This window comes from Schistocerca americana, chromosome 7 (genome assembly GCF_021461395.2).
Source record: "Schistocerca americana isolate TAMUIC-IGC-003095 chromosome 7, iqSchAmer2.1, whole genome shotgun sequence".
NCBI lineage: Eukaryota > Metazoa > Arthropoda > Insecta > Orthoptera > Acrididae > Schistocerca > Schistocerca americana.
Genome location: NC_060125.1, coordinates 366,355,406 through 366,371,375, shown reverse-complemented (window position 1 = coordinate 366,371,375; position 15,970 = coordinate 366,355,406). Strand labels below are relative to the sequence as shown.

At 42.3% G+C, this 15,970-nt stretch overlaps 1 protein-coding gene across 1 annotated transcript in view; it reads right to left on the bottom strand.

Moving 5' to 3' along the window:
* Positions 1–15,970, bottom strand: part of LOC124622443 (protein king tubby) — a 62,436-nt gene that overhangs the window by 39,595 nt on the left and 6,871 nt on the right. The window contains exon 4 of the mRNA XM_047148141.1: positions 10,999–11,153. Within this exon, the coding sequence (XP_047004097.1) occupies positions 10,999–11,153 (155 nt within the window). The remainder of the gene's footprint in view (positions 1–10,998; positions 11,154–15,970) is intronic.

Sequence of the window (15,970 nt, the reverse complement as noted above, 5' to 3'; positions counted from 1 at the left end):
CCCAGGTTTCCAGGTTTTACACAGATTTCCCAGTGTGTATACACCATTTTATTGTTCAGATAAAATGGTGTATACACCATTTTATTGTTCAGACAAACATCTCAAAAATGAGATCGACAGGAAGTGCAAAATGGCTAAGCAAGGACGGCTAGAGGACAAATGTAAAGATGTAGAGGCTTATCTCACTAGGGGTAAGATAGATACTGCCTACAGGAAAATTAAAGAGACCTTTGGAGATAAGAGAACCACTTGTATGAACTTCAAGAGCTCAGATGGAAACCCAGTTCTAAGCAAAGAAGGGAAAGCAGAAAGGTGGAAGGAGTATATAGAGGGTCTATACAACGGCGATGTACTTGAGGACAATACTATGGAAATGGAAGAGGATGTAGATGAAAATGAAATGGGAGATACGATACTGCTTGAAGAGTTTGACAAAGCACTGAAAGACCTGAGTCAAAACAAGGCCCCCGGAGTAGACAACATTCCATTGGAACTACTGACGGCCTTGGGAGAGCCAGTCCTGACAAAACTCTACCATCTGGTGAGCAAATGTATGAAACAGGCGAAATACCCTCAAACTTCAAGAAGAATATAATAATTCCAATCCCAAATAAAGCAGTTGTTGACAGATGTGAAAATTACCGAACAATCAGTTTAATAAGCCACAACTGCAAAATACTAACGCAAATTCTTTACAGACGAATGGAAAAATTGGTAGAAGCCGACCTCGGAGAAGATCAGTTTGGATTCCGTAGAAATACTGGAACACGTAAGGCAATACTGACCTTACGACTTATCTTAGAAGAGAGATTAAGGAAAGGCAAACCTACGTTTCTAGCATTTGTAGACTTAGAGAAAGCTTTTGACAATATTGACTGGAATACTCTCTTTCAAATTCTAAAGGTGGCAGGGATAAAATACAGAGAGCGAAAGGCTATTTACAATTTATACGGAAACCAGATGGCAGTTATAAGAGTCGAGGGACATGAAAGGGAAGCAGTTGTTGGGAAGGGAGTAAGACAGGGTTGTAGCCTCTCCCCAATGTTATTCAATCTGTATATTGAGCAAGCAGTAAAGGAAACAAAAGAAAAATTCGGAGTAGGTATTAAAATCCATGGAGAAGAAATAAAAACTTTGAGGTTCACCGATGACATTGTAATTCAGTCAGAGACAGCAAAGGACTTGGAAGAGCAGTTGAATGGAATGGATAGCGTCTTGAAAGGAGGATATAAGATGAACATCAACAAAAGCAAAACGAGGATAATGGAATGTAGTCGAATTAAGTCGGGTGATGCTGAGGGAATTAGATTAGGAAATGAGACACTTAAAGTAGTAAAGGAGTTTTGCTATTAGGGGGGCAAAATAACTGATGATGGTCGAAGGAGAGAGGATATAAAATGTAGACTGGCAATGGCAAGGAAAGCGTTTCTGAAGAAGAGAAATTTGTTAACATCGAGTATAGATTTAAGTGTGAGGAAGTCATTTCTGAAAGTATTTGTATGGAGTGTAGCCATGTATGGAAGTGAAACATGGACGATAACTAGTTTGGACAAGAAAAGAATAGAAGCTTTCGAAATGTAGTGCTACAGAAGAATGCTGAAGATTAGATGGGTAGATCACATAACTAATGAGGAAGTATTGAATAGGATTGGGGAGAAGAGAAGTTTGTGGCACAGCTTGACCAGAAGAAGGGATCGGTTGGTAGGACATGTTCTGAGGCATCAAGGGATCACCAATTTAGTATTGGAGGGCAGCGTGGAGGGTAAAAATCGTAGAGGGAGACCAAGAGATGAATACACTAAGCCGATTCAGAAGGATGCAGGTTGTAGTAGGTACTGGGAGATGAAGAAGCTTGCACAGGATAGAGTAGCATGGAGGGCTACATCAAACCAGTCTCAGGACTGAAGACCACAACAACAACAACATTGTTCAGATACTTTCAGAACCATTACTTTAAAGTTTTTAGCGTTATTATCAATTTTAATAAATAATACTTGGTTAAAAACACAGGAACAAGTGATAACAGCGTAGTTCACGCCTGAGCAAGTGATAACGGGCAATCTGTAATAAGTACTTATATTATAAAAAGGAAAGTTGCTACTCACCATATAGCGGAGATGCTGAGTCGTGCAAGTTGTGAACAGTCTTTTTGTTGTGCCTATCTGCGACTCAGCATCTCTGCTATATGGTGAGTAGCAACTTTCCTTTCATAATATTGTTACAGTCCACCCTGGATTTTCCATTGTTTGATTTTAAGTAATTAAACCTATAAAAATAACTTGCTCAGAGAACAGCAATTTAAAAAATCAAACTAAGACTACATTTAAACCACCCTGTGTAAAGTTAAATTAATTTAAAATGGCAATTGTTTTTTTGAAGGGAGTACATACACTCTTCTGAAAGTTAATAGGTTTTCCCTGCGGAAATTTCTGGAGATTCAACAATAATTGGCACCTTGCCAATATCCTCTCTCTCTCTCTCTCTCTCTCTCTCTCTCTCTCTCTCATTTTTTTTTTTTTTTTTTTTTTTTTTTTTTTTTTTTTTTTTTTTTTTTTTTCCCAATAGATTGATGGCAAAGTTTCTGTAGGATACATGAACTGAATAGGAACATCATCAATGAAACTATATGGTTCCAGTGACCTTTTCATGTCTCAAACTTCTATGATGTTTGTATGCAGAATGAAGTGAGAAACAAAAATTTGTGCCAAGACCAGGATTTGAGCGCCCGTGTCTCTTGCTCACTTGGCAGATGCGCTAACCACTATACCACCATGGCACACCAGCTTTGCACAACTGCACGGACTACATTAGCAGGCCTACCTCCTCAATCCAAATTTCCATTCATGGTTTGGCATAGTGGTTAGCGCATCTGCCTAGTGAGCAGGAGATCCGGGACTGAATTCCAGCCTTGGTACAAACTTCCATTCGTCTACACAGTAACATAATGTTCTGTTGCATTTATTTCATTGATGACCGCTAAGCATGACAAATTGTAATATTTACAAGTTTACCTATCTACACTTGAAATAAGAACACCGGGAATTCATTGTCCCAGGAAGGGGAAACTTTATTGACACATTCCTGGGGTCAGATACATCACATGATCACACTGACAGAACCACAGGCACATACACACAGGCAACAGAGCATGCACAATGTCGGCACTAGTACAGTGTATATCCACCTTTCGCAGCAATGCAGGCTGCTATTCTCCCATGGAGACGATCGTAGAGATGCTGGATGTAGTCCTGTGGAACGGCTTGCCATGCCATTTCCACCTGGCGCCTCAGCTGGACCAGCGTTCCTGCTGGACGTGCAGACCGCGTGAGACGACGCTTCATCCAGTCCCAAACATGCTCAATGGGGGACAGATCCGGAGATCTTGCTGGCCAGGGTAGTTGACTTACACCTTCTAGAGCACGTTGGGTGGCACGGGATACATGCGGACGTGCATTGTCCTGTTGGAACAGCAAGTTCCCTTGCCGGTCTAGGAATGGTAGAACGATGGGTTCGATGACGGTTTGGATGTACCGTGCACTATTCAGTGTCCCCTCGACGATCACCAGTGGTGTACGGCCAGTGTAGGAGATCGCTCCCCACACCATGATGCCGGGTGTTGGCCCTGTGTGCCTCGGTCGTATGCAGTCCTGATTGTGGCGCTCACCTGCACGGCGCCAAACACGCATACGACCATCATTGGCACCAAGGCAGAAGCGACTCTCATCGCTGAAGACGACACGTCTCCATTCATCCCTCCATTCACGCCTGTCGCGACACCACTGGAGGCGGGCTGCACGATGTTGGGGCTTGAGCTGAAGACGGCCTAACGGTGTGTGGGACCGTAGCCCAGCTTCATGGAGACGGTTGCGAATGGTCCTCGCCGATACCCCAGGAGCAACAGTGTCCCTAATTTGCTGGGAAGTGGCGGTGCGGTCCCCTACGGCACTGCGTAGGATACTACGGTCTTGGCATGCATCCGTGCGTCGCTGCGGTCCGGTCCCTGGTCGACGGGCACGTGCACCTTCCGCGTCAACCACTGGCGACAACATCGATGTACTATGGAGACCTCACACCCCACGTGTTGAGCAATTCGGCGGTACGTCCACCCAGCCTCCCGCATGCCCACTATATGCCCTCGCTCAAAGTCCGTCAACTGCACATACGGTTCACGTCCACGCTGTCGCGGCATGCTACCAGTGTTAAAGACTGCGATGGAGCTCCGTATGCCACGGCAAACTGGCTGACACTGACGGTGGCGGTGCACAAATGCTGCGCAGCTAGCGCCATTTGACGGCCAACACCGCGGTTCCTGGTGTGTCCGCTGTGCCGTGCGTGTGATCATTGCTTGTACAGCCCTCTCGCAGTGTCCGGAGCAAGTATGGTGGGTCTGACACACCGGTGTCGATGTGTTCTTTTTTCCATTTCCAGGAGTGTATATGGGACCAAATGTTCTTCTCTCACAACAAATGTCAATTTATTCCTTAAATTTTATTTCCACTTAGATCCACATCTCCATTGATCCACCTTGCTTCAGACTTTCCAAATCAAAAGTTCTGGAAACTTCTGGGTCCTTGAAGTGTTTAAAGTTTGGCAAAATATTACACAAGATTTGAACATGTCTGATTAAAAGGCTCTTCCGAAATAACCTACAATAAAAACTAGAATTGGCCATGTTAACTCTACAGAACTGAAACAAAACTGGTACAGATAATATTTGATTTTGTAGATTATATCAAAACTAATCAATTGCCCTGACCGAGATGAGATGTTACTTGTAGACACTATGGAGAAAAGGAAAGATGAAGAAGAATGTGAAGTTAATGCAGAAGCCGTTGGTGAAGTATCAGTGCAGTAGCGAGCCGCATATTTAGCTTTCATATTTGTTTTGTAGTTTGATTCTTAATTTCTTTCCGAGTGTTTGTGCACTTGCATATTTAATTACATAAAATCCTTGCGTATACTCCTATTTGAGAGGAGTTGTTGTTGTTGTTGTTGTTGTGGTCTTCAGTCCTGAGACTGGTTTGATGCAGCTCTTCACGCTACTCTATCCTGTGCAAGCTGCTTCATCTCCCAGTACATACTGCAGCCTACATCCTCTGAATCTGCTTAGTGTATTCATCTCTTGGTCTCCCTCTATGATTTTTACCCTCCACGCTGCCCTCCAATACTAAATTGGTGGTCCCTTGATGCCTCAGAACATGTCCTACCAACCGATCCCTTCTTCTAGTCAAGTTGTGCCACAAACTCCTCTTCTCCCCAATCCTATTCAGTACCTCCTCATTAGTTATGTGATCTACCCATCTAATCTTCAGCATTCTTCTGTAGCAACACATTTCGAAAGCTTCTATTCTCTTCTTGTTCAAACTAGTTATCGTCCATGTTTCACTTCCAAACATGGCTACACTCCACACAAATACTTTCAGAAACGACTTCCTGACACTTAAATCTATACTTGATGTTAACAAATTTCTCTTCATCAGAAACGCTTTCCTTGCCATTGCCAGTCTACATTTTATATCCTCTCTACTTCGACCATCATCAGTTATTTTGCTCCCCTAATAGCAAAACTCCTTTACTACTTTAAGTGTCTCATTTTCTAATCTAATTCCCTCAGCATCACCCGACTTAATTCGACTACATTCCATTATCCTCGTTTTGCTTTTGTTGATGTTCATCTTATATCCTCCTTTCAAGACATTGTCCATTCCGTTCAACTGCTCTTCCAAGTCCTTGGCTGTCTCTGACGAATTACAATGTCATCGGCGAACCTCAAAGTTTTTATTTCTTCACCATGGATTTGAATACCCACTCCGAATTATTCTTTTGTTTCCTTTACTGTTTGCTCAATATACAGATTGAATAACATCGGGGAGAGGCTACAAGCCTGTCTCACTCACTCCCCAACTGCTGCTTCCCTTTCATGCCCCTCGACTCTTATAACTGCCATCTGGTTTCTCCACAAATTGTAAATAGCCTTTCGCTCCCTGTGTTTTACCCCTGCCACCTTCAGAATTTGAAAGAGAGTATTCCAGTCAACATTGTCAAAAGCTTTCTCTAAGTCTACTAATGCTAGAATCGTAGGTTTGCCTTTTCTTAATCTAGCTTCTAAAATAAGTCGTAGGGTCAGTATAGCCTCACGTGTTCCAATATTTCTGCGGAATCCATACTGATCCTCCCCAAGGTCGGCCTCTACCAGTTTTTCCATTCTTCTGTAAAGAATTTGCGTTAGTATTTTGCAGCTGTGACTTATTAAACTGATAGTTAGATAATTTTTCACATCTGTCAACACCTGCTTTATTTGGGATTGGAATTATTATATTCTTCTTGAAGTTTGAGGGCATTTCGCCTGTCTCATACATTTTGCTCTCCAGATGGTAGAGTTTTGTCAGGACTGGCTCTCCCAAGGCTGTCAGTAGTTCTGATGGAATGTTGTCTACTTCCGGGGCCTTGTTTCGACTTAGGTCTTTCAGCGCTCTGTCAAACTCTTCACGCAGTATCATATCTCCCATTTCATCTTCATCTACATCCTCTTCCATTTCTATAACATCGCCCTCAAGTACATCACCCTCGTATAGACCCTCTATATACTCCTTCCACCTTTCTGCTTTCCCTTCTTTGCTTAGAAGTGGGTTCCCATCTGAGCTCTTGATATTCATACAAGTCGTTCTCTTTTCTCCAAAGGTCTCTTTAATTGTCCTGTAGGCAGTATCTATCTTACCCCTAGTGAGATAAGCCTCTACATCCTTACATTTGTCCTCTACCCATGCCTGCTTAGCCATTTTGCACTTCCTGTTGATCTCATTTTTTGAGACGTTTGTATTCCTTTTTCCCTGCTTCATTTACTGCATTTTTATATTTTCTCCTTTTGTCAATTAAATTCAATATTCCTTCTGTCACCCAAGGATTTCTACTAGTCCTCGTCTTTTTACCTACTTCATCCTCTGCTGCCATCACTACTTCATCCCTCAAAGCTACCCATTCTTCTTCTACTGTATTTATTTCCCCCATTCTTGTCAATTGTTCCCTGAAACTCTGTACAACCTCTGGTTTAGTCAGCTTATCCAGGTCCCACCTCCTTAAATTCCCACCTTTTTGCAGTTTCTTCAGTTTTAATCTACAGTTCATAACCAATAGATTGTGGTCAGAGTCCACATCTGCCCCTGGAAATGTCTTACAATTTAAAACCTGGTTCCTAAATCTCTGTCTTACCATTATATAATCTATCTGATACCTTTTAGTATCTCCAGGCTTCTTCCATGCGCACAACCTTCTTTTATGATTCTTGAACCAAATGTTAGCTATGATTAAGTTTTGCTCTGTGCAAAATTCCACCAGGCGGCTTCCTCTTTCATTTCTTAGCCCCAATCCATATTCACCTACTACGTTTCCTTCTCTCCCTTTTCCTTCTAGCGAATTCCAGTCACCCATGACTATTAAATTTTCGTCTCCCTTCACCATCTGAATAATTTCTTTTATTTCATCATACATTTCTTCAATTTCTTCATCATCTGCAGAGCTAGTTGGCATATAAACTTGTACTACTGTCGTAGGCGTGGGCTTCGTGTCTATCTTGGCCACAACAATGTGTTCGCTGTGCTGTTTGTAGTAGCTTACCTGCATTCCTATTGTTTTATTCATTATTAAACCTACTCCTGCATTACCCCTATTTGATTTTGTATTTATAACCCTGTATTCAGCTGACCACAAGTCTTGTTCCTCCTGCCACCGAACTTCACTAATTCCTACTATATCCAACTTTAACCTATCCATTTCCCTTTTTAAATTTTCTAACCTACCTGCCCGATTAAGTGATCTGACATTCCACGCTCCGATCCGTAGAACGCCAGTTTTCTTTCTCCTGATAACGACGTCCTCCTGAGTAGTCCCCGCCCGGAGTTCCGAATGGGGGACTATTTTACCTCCGGAATATTTTACCCAAGAGGATGCCATCATCATTTATCCATACAGTAAAGCTGCATGCCCTCAGGAAAAATTACGGCTGTAGTTTCCCCTTGCTTTCAGCCGTTCACAGTACCAGCACAGCTAGGCCGTTTTGGTTAGTGTTACAAGGCCAGATCAGTCACTCATCCAGACTGTTGCCCCTGCAACTACTGAAAAGGCTTCTGCCCCTCTTCAGTAGCCATACGTTTGTCTGGCCTCTCAACAGATACCCCTCCGTTGTGGTTGCACCTACGGTACGGCTATCTGTATCGCTGAGGCACGCAAGCCTCCCCACCAAGGGCAAGGTCTATGGTTCATGGGGGGAGTAATATTGCTTATTGATAGCTGTAGAGTAAAAATTCGTGGATTCGTTAGTCAGTTGTTTGTTTTGGACAGCCAATGCGCTTTTGACACAGCTCAGTGAGCCTTGAGCAGCCGCTGGTGAAGTATTAGTGAAGCAGCAGTGCAGTAGCAAGTCGCATATTTAGCTTTCACATTTGTTTTGTAGTTTGATTCTTAATTTCTTTCTGTGTGTTTGTGCGCTTGCATATTTAATTACATAAAATCCTTGCATATTCTCGTATTTGAGAGGAGTAATATTGCTTATTGATAGGCGTAGAGTATAAATTCAGGGAGTTGTTAGATATTAGCAGTAGGATGGATAGGGTGTGTGCGTGCTGTGTGCAGGCGCAAGAGGAACTGGCTGCTTGCGAGCAGTTGAGCGTGCTGTTGGCCACGGTCAGCCGCTTTCAGGCTGCTGCCTCGAGGTGCAGTGACGGCAGAGGGTCTGGCGCGTCGCTTGAAACGCCCCATTTGCTGCGTCCGCTGACTCAGCTGCCGAGGCACCTTCTAGTGTACCCAGCACGTTGGGGCCGCCCTCACCTCAGGGTGAGTGGCGGACTGCAACGTGTTCGTGTCGCTCGAGGGGGAGGGCCAATGTGGAGGCTGGCCTCGCCCCTTCATCCTGTCAGTGGGCAGGTGGCCGCTCCTTCAGCAGGGCCCGAGCAGGCACACGGGGGCAAAGGCTTGCTGGTTATTGGGAGCTCCAACATTAGGTGGGTGATGGAGCCCCTTAGGGAAATAGTGTACAGGGCTGGAAAGAAATCCAACGTGCACTCGGTTTGTCTGCCGGGGCGGGGAGTGGGGGGGGTGGGGGGGGGGGGGGGCACCTCATCGAAGATGTGGAGGCAGCCTTGCCTGCGGCTATTGAGCATACGGGGTCAGTCGTCTGTAAGCAGTTGCTCACGTCGGCACCAATGATGCCTGTCGCTTGGGTTCTGAGGCGATCCTCAGTTTGTACGGGTGGCTGGCGGATTTGGCGAAGACCGCTGGCCTCGCACGTGGGATGCAAGCAGAGCTCTCTATTTGCAGCATCGTTCCCAGAGTGGATCGGGGTCCTTTGGTTTGGAGCCGAGTGGAGGGTCCCAACCAGAGGCTTCGTCGACTCTGTGACGGTCTTGGCTGCAGATTTCTAGACTTGCACTATTGGGTGGGGAATTGCAGGATGCCCCTAGATAGGTCAAGGGTGCACTACACAAAGGAAGCGGCTAATCGGGCAGCAGAGTAATTGTGGCGTGCACATGGGGTTTATTTAGGCTAGGCAGTAGTGCGAGGTGTCCTGATGAACACTCAGGCAGGGAAATCAGGACGCGCTCAGTGTAAAGACACTTCAGCTATCACGATATTAGCAATAAATTTTCAGAGTGTTCGGAATAAAGTTCCTGAATTTACTGCCCTCCAGGAAGCGCGTGGCGCGCAAATTATTCTCAGGACTGAGACTTGGCTGAACCCTGAGATAGGAAGTTCTGAAATATTTAGTGAGGGTTGAAACGTGTATTGGAAAGACAGATTAGACACCGTAGGAGGTGGTGCCTTCATTGCAGTTAGCAAAAATATTGTGTCAACTGAGGTCGAAGTAGAATGTGATTGTGAAGTTATCTGGACATGTTTAACAGGGCTAGGGGAAATAAAGTTAATTGTTGGGTGTTATTACCGGCCACCAGGTTCCACCGTGACAGTTCTAGAATGATTCAAAGGGAGTCTACATTCTGTATCGCAGAAGTACCCGGATCACGCTATATTAGTCAGAGGCGACTTCAACCTACCTAGTATAGACTGGGATGTCTATGGATTCATTACAGGTGGTACAGACAAGCTGTCGTGTGAATTACTTTTGAACACATTATCCGAAAACTGTCTTGAGCAGCTGAATCGACAGCCAGGACAGAATAACATCAGAATTAAGCAAGGAGAGAGGTGAGAGCTTACACTTAGAGATATATAAATTGATCCAGTTGATATGGGAGAAGGAGACACTGCTAGAAGAATGGAAATTGGCTATAATATCTCCAATATAAAAGTAGGGAAGCAAAATGGAATGTGGTAACTACAGAGGAATCAGCTTGTTGAAAGTAACACGTAAGGTACTGTCCATCATTATCCTCAGAAAATTTCAATCATTCATAGAGAACAACATACAGGAGTACCAAGTTGGCTTTAGACCAAACTGATCGACAATAGATCACATTTTCACACTAAGACAATTGTTTGAAAAGCACTGGGAATATGATAAAGATATCTGCAGCCTGTTCGTCGATTTTCAATGTGCATATGACAGCATCCAAAGGAATAGCCTATACAATGCAATGTGTGACTTCAGAATCTCTGAGAAGCTAGTGAGAATGATGCAAGCTTGTATGAAAGGGTCAAAGGCAGCGTTATGTTCCCGAGGAGCCACATCAGAAACATTCGTGGTTGAGACAGGCCTCAGACAAGGGCATGCTCTCTCATGTGTTCTGTTCAATGTCATCTTAGAGAAAGTAATAAGAGGGTGTAGGCAACAGTAGTGGACTGGAGTACAGGTGGGTGAATTTTTCTAGTTATAACCATGTAGTTAAATCACTTAACAATTTCATCTAAGAAATAATTTCTATTTAGTTGTGGGGAGGAGTTATTCACAGCACTTCAGAAAGTCATTCACATTATGATATCTCTCAATCTTGGGAGTGAATCTTCATGGTGACGAACTTATAATAAAATTCTGTGGAATTAACTTACATTTGAGCTGAGTGTGATGAAGTTTGAATCAGCCGATGGTGCCACAGCAAGGGCCAAGGTGTTGACTGGGGTTGGTGGAGATACTGGTGTAGATTCTTCATCTTCAACATCTTGGTCTTGATCCCCTAGTTGCAAAGTCTCTACTTGACAAACATCTGTAAATATAAAACACATGATACTTTCAAAACATTATTTGTATTCAAAATTTAAAAAAAAAAAAGTAGCAGACAATATTTGTGGTGGGACAAGTGGCTAGTAGCATTCATTAAAACTATGACTAGTACCGACACATAAGCGAAGTTAAAAACAGTAATCAACATCAAGCTTTCAGAAGTTACAAAAATTCTTTCATTGGCAGACAGGGGAAAGAATCTGGGTGGCTAATCAAACTCGGAAAAAAGAGTTCTCTGAGAATTCCAGGTCTGAGTAGGAAGATGGTGTCAAGAGGCTCCTGACAAATTAATGGTGAATGGGGTGCAGCATACCACAACAAAATAAAGACTCTTTCCTCTTAGTCCAACTATGTATCAGCAATAAGCAGTAATTTAACCAGTTTCTAAATAGTGATAGTTTACAGGGAATAATAATCATATAATTACGTACTTAAAGATACTAAGCATTTTAAAACTTGTAATTTATGAAACTTAATAAAATTCCATTTCAACGCTAGGTTAAAAACACAGAATTCCCTGTGATTTTTTGAAATTCCTGAAATTCCCTAAGATTCCCGATTTTTCAATTCTCTAAGATTCCCCTGATTTTTACAGATAAAATTAATTCCCTAAGAATTCCAGGTTTCTCAGAAGAATTGCCACCCTGAAAATGTATAATCAAAAGGTAAGATGCAGGTATCTTGAATGCTAAGAAACACAACTTCAAAACTTGAATGAAAAGCAATGAGCAAGAAGTGATTGAAAGAAACAGTGGAATAACGGTCATGATACAAATCCCATTGTGTGTAATAATGTTCTGTTACAAATAGGATAGCAGCAGAGCTGAACAAACGAAGGGACACAGTGCAAATGGAAACAAAAGAAATAAAGGACAAAAAAAGCACGAGTCTCCTAATGAAGACAATATTTATACACAGAAAAAGCCTGTGGAAGGGAAAGTAGAAACTAAGTGTGATTAAATTATTGTAAATTAAGATCAGATTGCTAATGAGATAAAAATCAAGATGCAGACACTGCTTCTGGAGCACTACACATCCCCTGTTCTGAAGAAGACAAAGAAATGTGTTATGGAGGTGAAGTGCCCCGGCCAGCAAAAAAATTCATCAGAATGGCTTCAAATGCAAAAATACTTCCAATATAGAAAGGACTGAATTTAATGCCTCATCAGTATGCGTAATTCAGAGAAAGTGGCAATAGGAACTAATTAGGAAAGTGATTTCATAAAATTAAAAACAGGATGGTCACAAAAGTATTCAAACCCCGACTACTTTGCTGGGTAGCATTCATAAGTGAGTTTTTAATTTTTTATCCATTCCCATTTTTTTGGTGGAGGGGGTGGAGGTTATTAAGATCTTATTTCAAAACGTTTTCCATCATGGGTGTAAGCAGGTGTCTGTCTAATCAAACCACTTGGTGATGACTCAATGATATTCCTCCATGCGAATACTGTTCACAAATATGTAATAATTAAACACAGCTTCTGTCAGGCATTCAAATCAATTGAGTTGAAAAGAGAGTTACACATTTAGATTTTGACCAAAGCCTTCTTCAGAAAAGGAAACACACACATTCATTCACACAAGGAAGCGCACCCCACGAACACACAACCGCCGTCTCCTGCATCTTGAACTGGAATGCCTGTTGCAGCACTGCAAGGCCCTCTTTTTCATTTGTAGAGTAGCTCCTCTCAGGCTTGAGAGTAGTCTGGAAGTGTAAGCTACCATCTATTCAGCACCTTCCTGAATTTGTATTAGAAATGTAACTATGATAAAATGGCTAGCATTAGTGTGGAGTTCTGGGATTCTCATTATACAATGGTAGGACTGGAGCAGATGATGGCACATCCTTAAGGATGCATCTCATTCATGAAAAATTTGGTGTCGCTCAGCAGTAGTTCTTGCTAGGGATGTGCTTTGGTGCAGACGTCTTATAAGCTGCCAGCAATACAAGCACATTCTGAGAAAACTTCTTGCATCATGTTGTTGTTGTGGTCTTCAGTCCTGAGACTGGTCTGATACAGCCCTCCATGCTACTCTATCCTGTGCACGCTTCTTCATCTCCCAGTACCTACTGCAACCTACATCCTTCTGAATCTGCTTAGTGTATTCATCTTTTGGTCTCGCTCTACGATTTTTACCCTCCATGCTGCCCTCCAATAATAAATTGGTGATCCCTTGATGCCTCAGAACATGTCCTACCAACCGATCCCTTCTTCTAGTCAAGTTGTGCCACAAACTTCTCTTCTCCCCAATCCTATTCAGTACTTCCTCATTAGGTATGTGATCTACCCATCTAATCTTCAGCATTCTTCTGTAACACCATATTTCGAAAGCTTCTATTGTCTTCTTGTCCAAACTATTTATCGTCCATGTTTCACTTCCATACACAGCTACACTCCATACAAATACTTTCACATATGACTTCCTGACATTTAAATCTATACTCGATGTTAACAAATTTCTCTTCTTCAGAAATGCTTTCCTTGCCATTGCCAGTCTACATTTTATATCCTCTCTACTTCGACCATCATCAGTTATTTTGCTCCCCAAATAGCAAAACTCCTTTACTACTTTAAGTGTCTCATTTCCTAATCTAATTCCTTCAGCATCACCTGACTCAATTCGACTACATTCCATTATCCTCATTTTGCTTTTGTTGATGTTCATCTTATACCCTCCTTTCAAGACACTGTCCATTCTGTTCAACTGCTCTTCCAAGTCCTTTGCTGTCTCTGACAGAATTACAATGTCATCGGCGAACCTCAAAGTTTTTATTTCTTCACCATGGATTTTAATACCTACTCCGAATTTTTCTTTTGTTTCCTTCACTGCTTGCTCAATATACAGATTGAATAACATCAGGGAGAGGCTACAACCCTGTCTCACTCCCTTCCCAACCATTGCTTCCCTTTGATGTCCCTCGACTCTTATATCTACCATCTGGTTTCTCCACAAATTGTAAATAGCTTTTTGCTCCCTGTATTTTACCCCTGCCACCTTCAGAATTTGAAAGAGAGTATTCCAGTCAACATTGTCAAAAGCTTTCTCTAAGTCTACAAATGCTAGAAACGTAGGTTTGCCTTTTCTTAATCTAGCTTCTAAGATAAGTCGTAGGGTCAGTATTGTCTCACGTGTTCCAACATTTCTATGGAATCCAAACTGATCTTCCCCAAGGTCGGCTTCTACTAGTTTTTCCATTTGTCTGTAAAGAATTCGCGTTAGTATTTTGCAACCGTGACTTATTAAACTGAATGTTCGGTGATTTTCACATCTGTCAACACCTGCTTTCTTTGGGATTGGAGTCTTCTTGAAGTCTGAGGGTGTTTCGCCTGTCTCATACATCTTGCTCACCAGATGGTAGAGAGTTGTCAGGATTGGCTCTCCCAAGGCTGTCAGTAGTTCTGATGGAATGTTGTCTACTTCCGGGGCCTTTCAGTGCTCTATCAAACTCTTCACGCAGTGTCATATCTCCCATTTCATCTTCATCTACATCCTCTTCCATTTCTATAACATTGCCTTCAAGTACATCACCCTCGTATAGACCCTCTATATACTCCTTCCACCTTTCTGCTTTCCCTTCTTTGCTTAGAACTGGGTTCCCATCTGAGCTCTTGATATTCATACAAGTTGTTCTCTTTTCTCCAAAGGTTTCTTTAATTGTCCTGTAGGCAGTATCTATCTAACCTGTAGTAAGATAAGCCTCTACATCCTTACATTTCTCCTCTACCCATGCCTGCTTAGCCATTTTGCACTTCCTGTTGATCTCATTTTTGAGACGTTTGTATTCCTTTTTCCCTGCTTCATTTACTGCATTTTTATATTTTCTCTTTTCATCAATTAAATTCAATATTTCTTCTGTTACCCACGGATTTCTACTAGCCCACGTCTTTTTACCTACTTCATCCTCTGCTGCCATCACTACTTCATCCCTCAAAGCTACCCATTCTTTTTCTACTGTATTTCTTTCCCTCCTCCTTGTCAATTGTTCCCTTATGCTCTCCCTGAAACACTGTACAACCTCTGGTTTAGTCAGTTTATCCAGGTCCCATCTCCTTAAATTACTGCCTTTTGTAGTTTCTTCAGTTTTAATCTACAGTTCATAACCAATAGATTGTGGTCAGAGTCCACATCTGCCCCTGGAAATGTCTTACAATTTAAAACCTGGTTCCTAAATCTCTGTCATATCATTATATAATCTATCTGAAACCTGTCAGTATCTCCAGGCTTCTTCCATGTATACAACCTTCTTTTATGATTCTTGAGCCAAGCGTTAGCTATGATTAAGTTGTGCTCTGTGCAAAATTCTACCAGACGGCTTCCTCTTTCATTTCTTAGCCCCAATCCATATTCACCTACTACGTTTCCTTCTCTCCCTTTTCCTACTGACGAATTCCAGTCACCCATGACTATTAAATTTTCGTCTCCCTTCACTATCTGTACAATTTCTTTTATTTCCTCATACATTTCTTCGCCATCTGCAGAGCTAGTCGGCATATAAACTTGTACTACTGTGGTAGGCATAGGCTTAGGACCTATCTTGGCCACAATAATGCGTTCACTATGCTGTTTGTCGTAGCTTACCCGCACTCCTATTCATTATTAAACCTACTCCTGCATTACCCCTATTTGATTTTGTGTTTATATCCCTGTAGTCACCTGATCAGAAGACTTGTTGGTCCTGCCACCGAACTTCACTAATTCCCACTATATCTAACTTTAAGCTATCCATTTCCCTTTTTAAATTTTCTAACCTACCTGCCCGATTAAGTGATCTGACATTCCAAGCTCCAATCTGTAGAA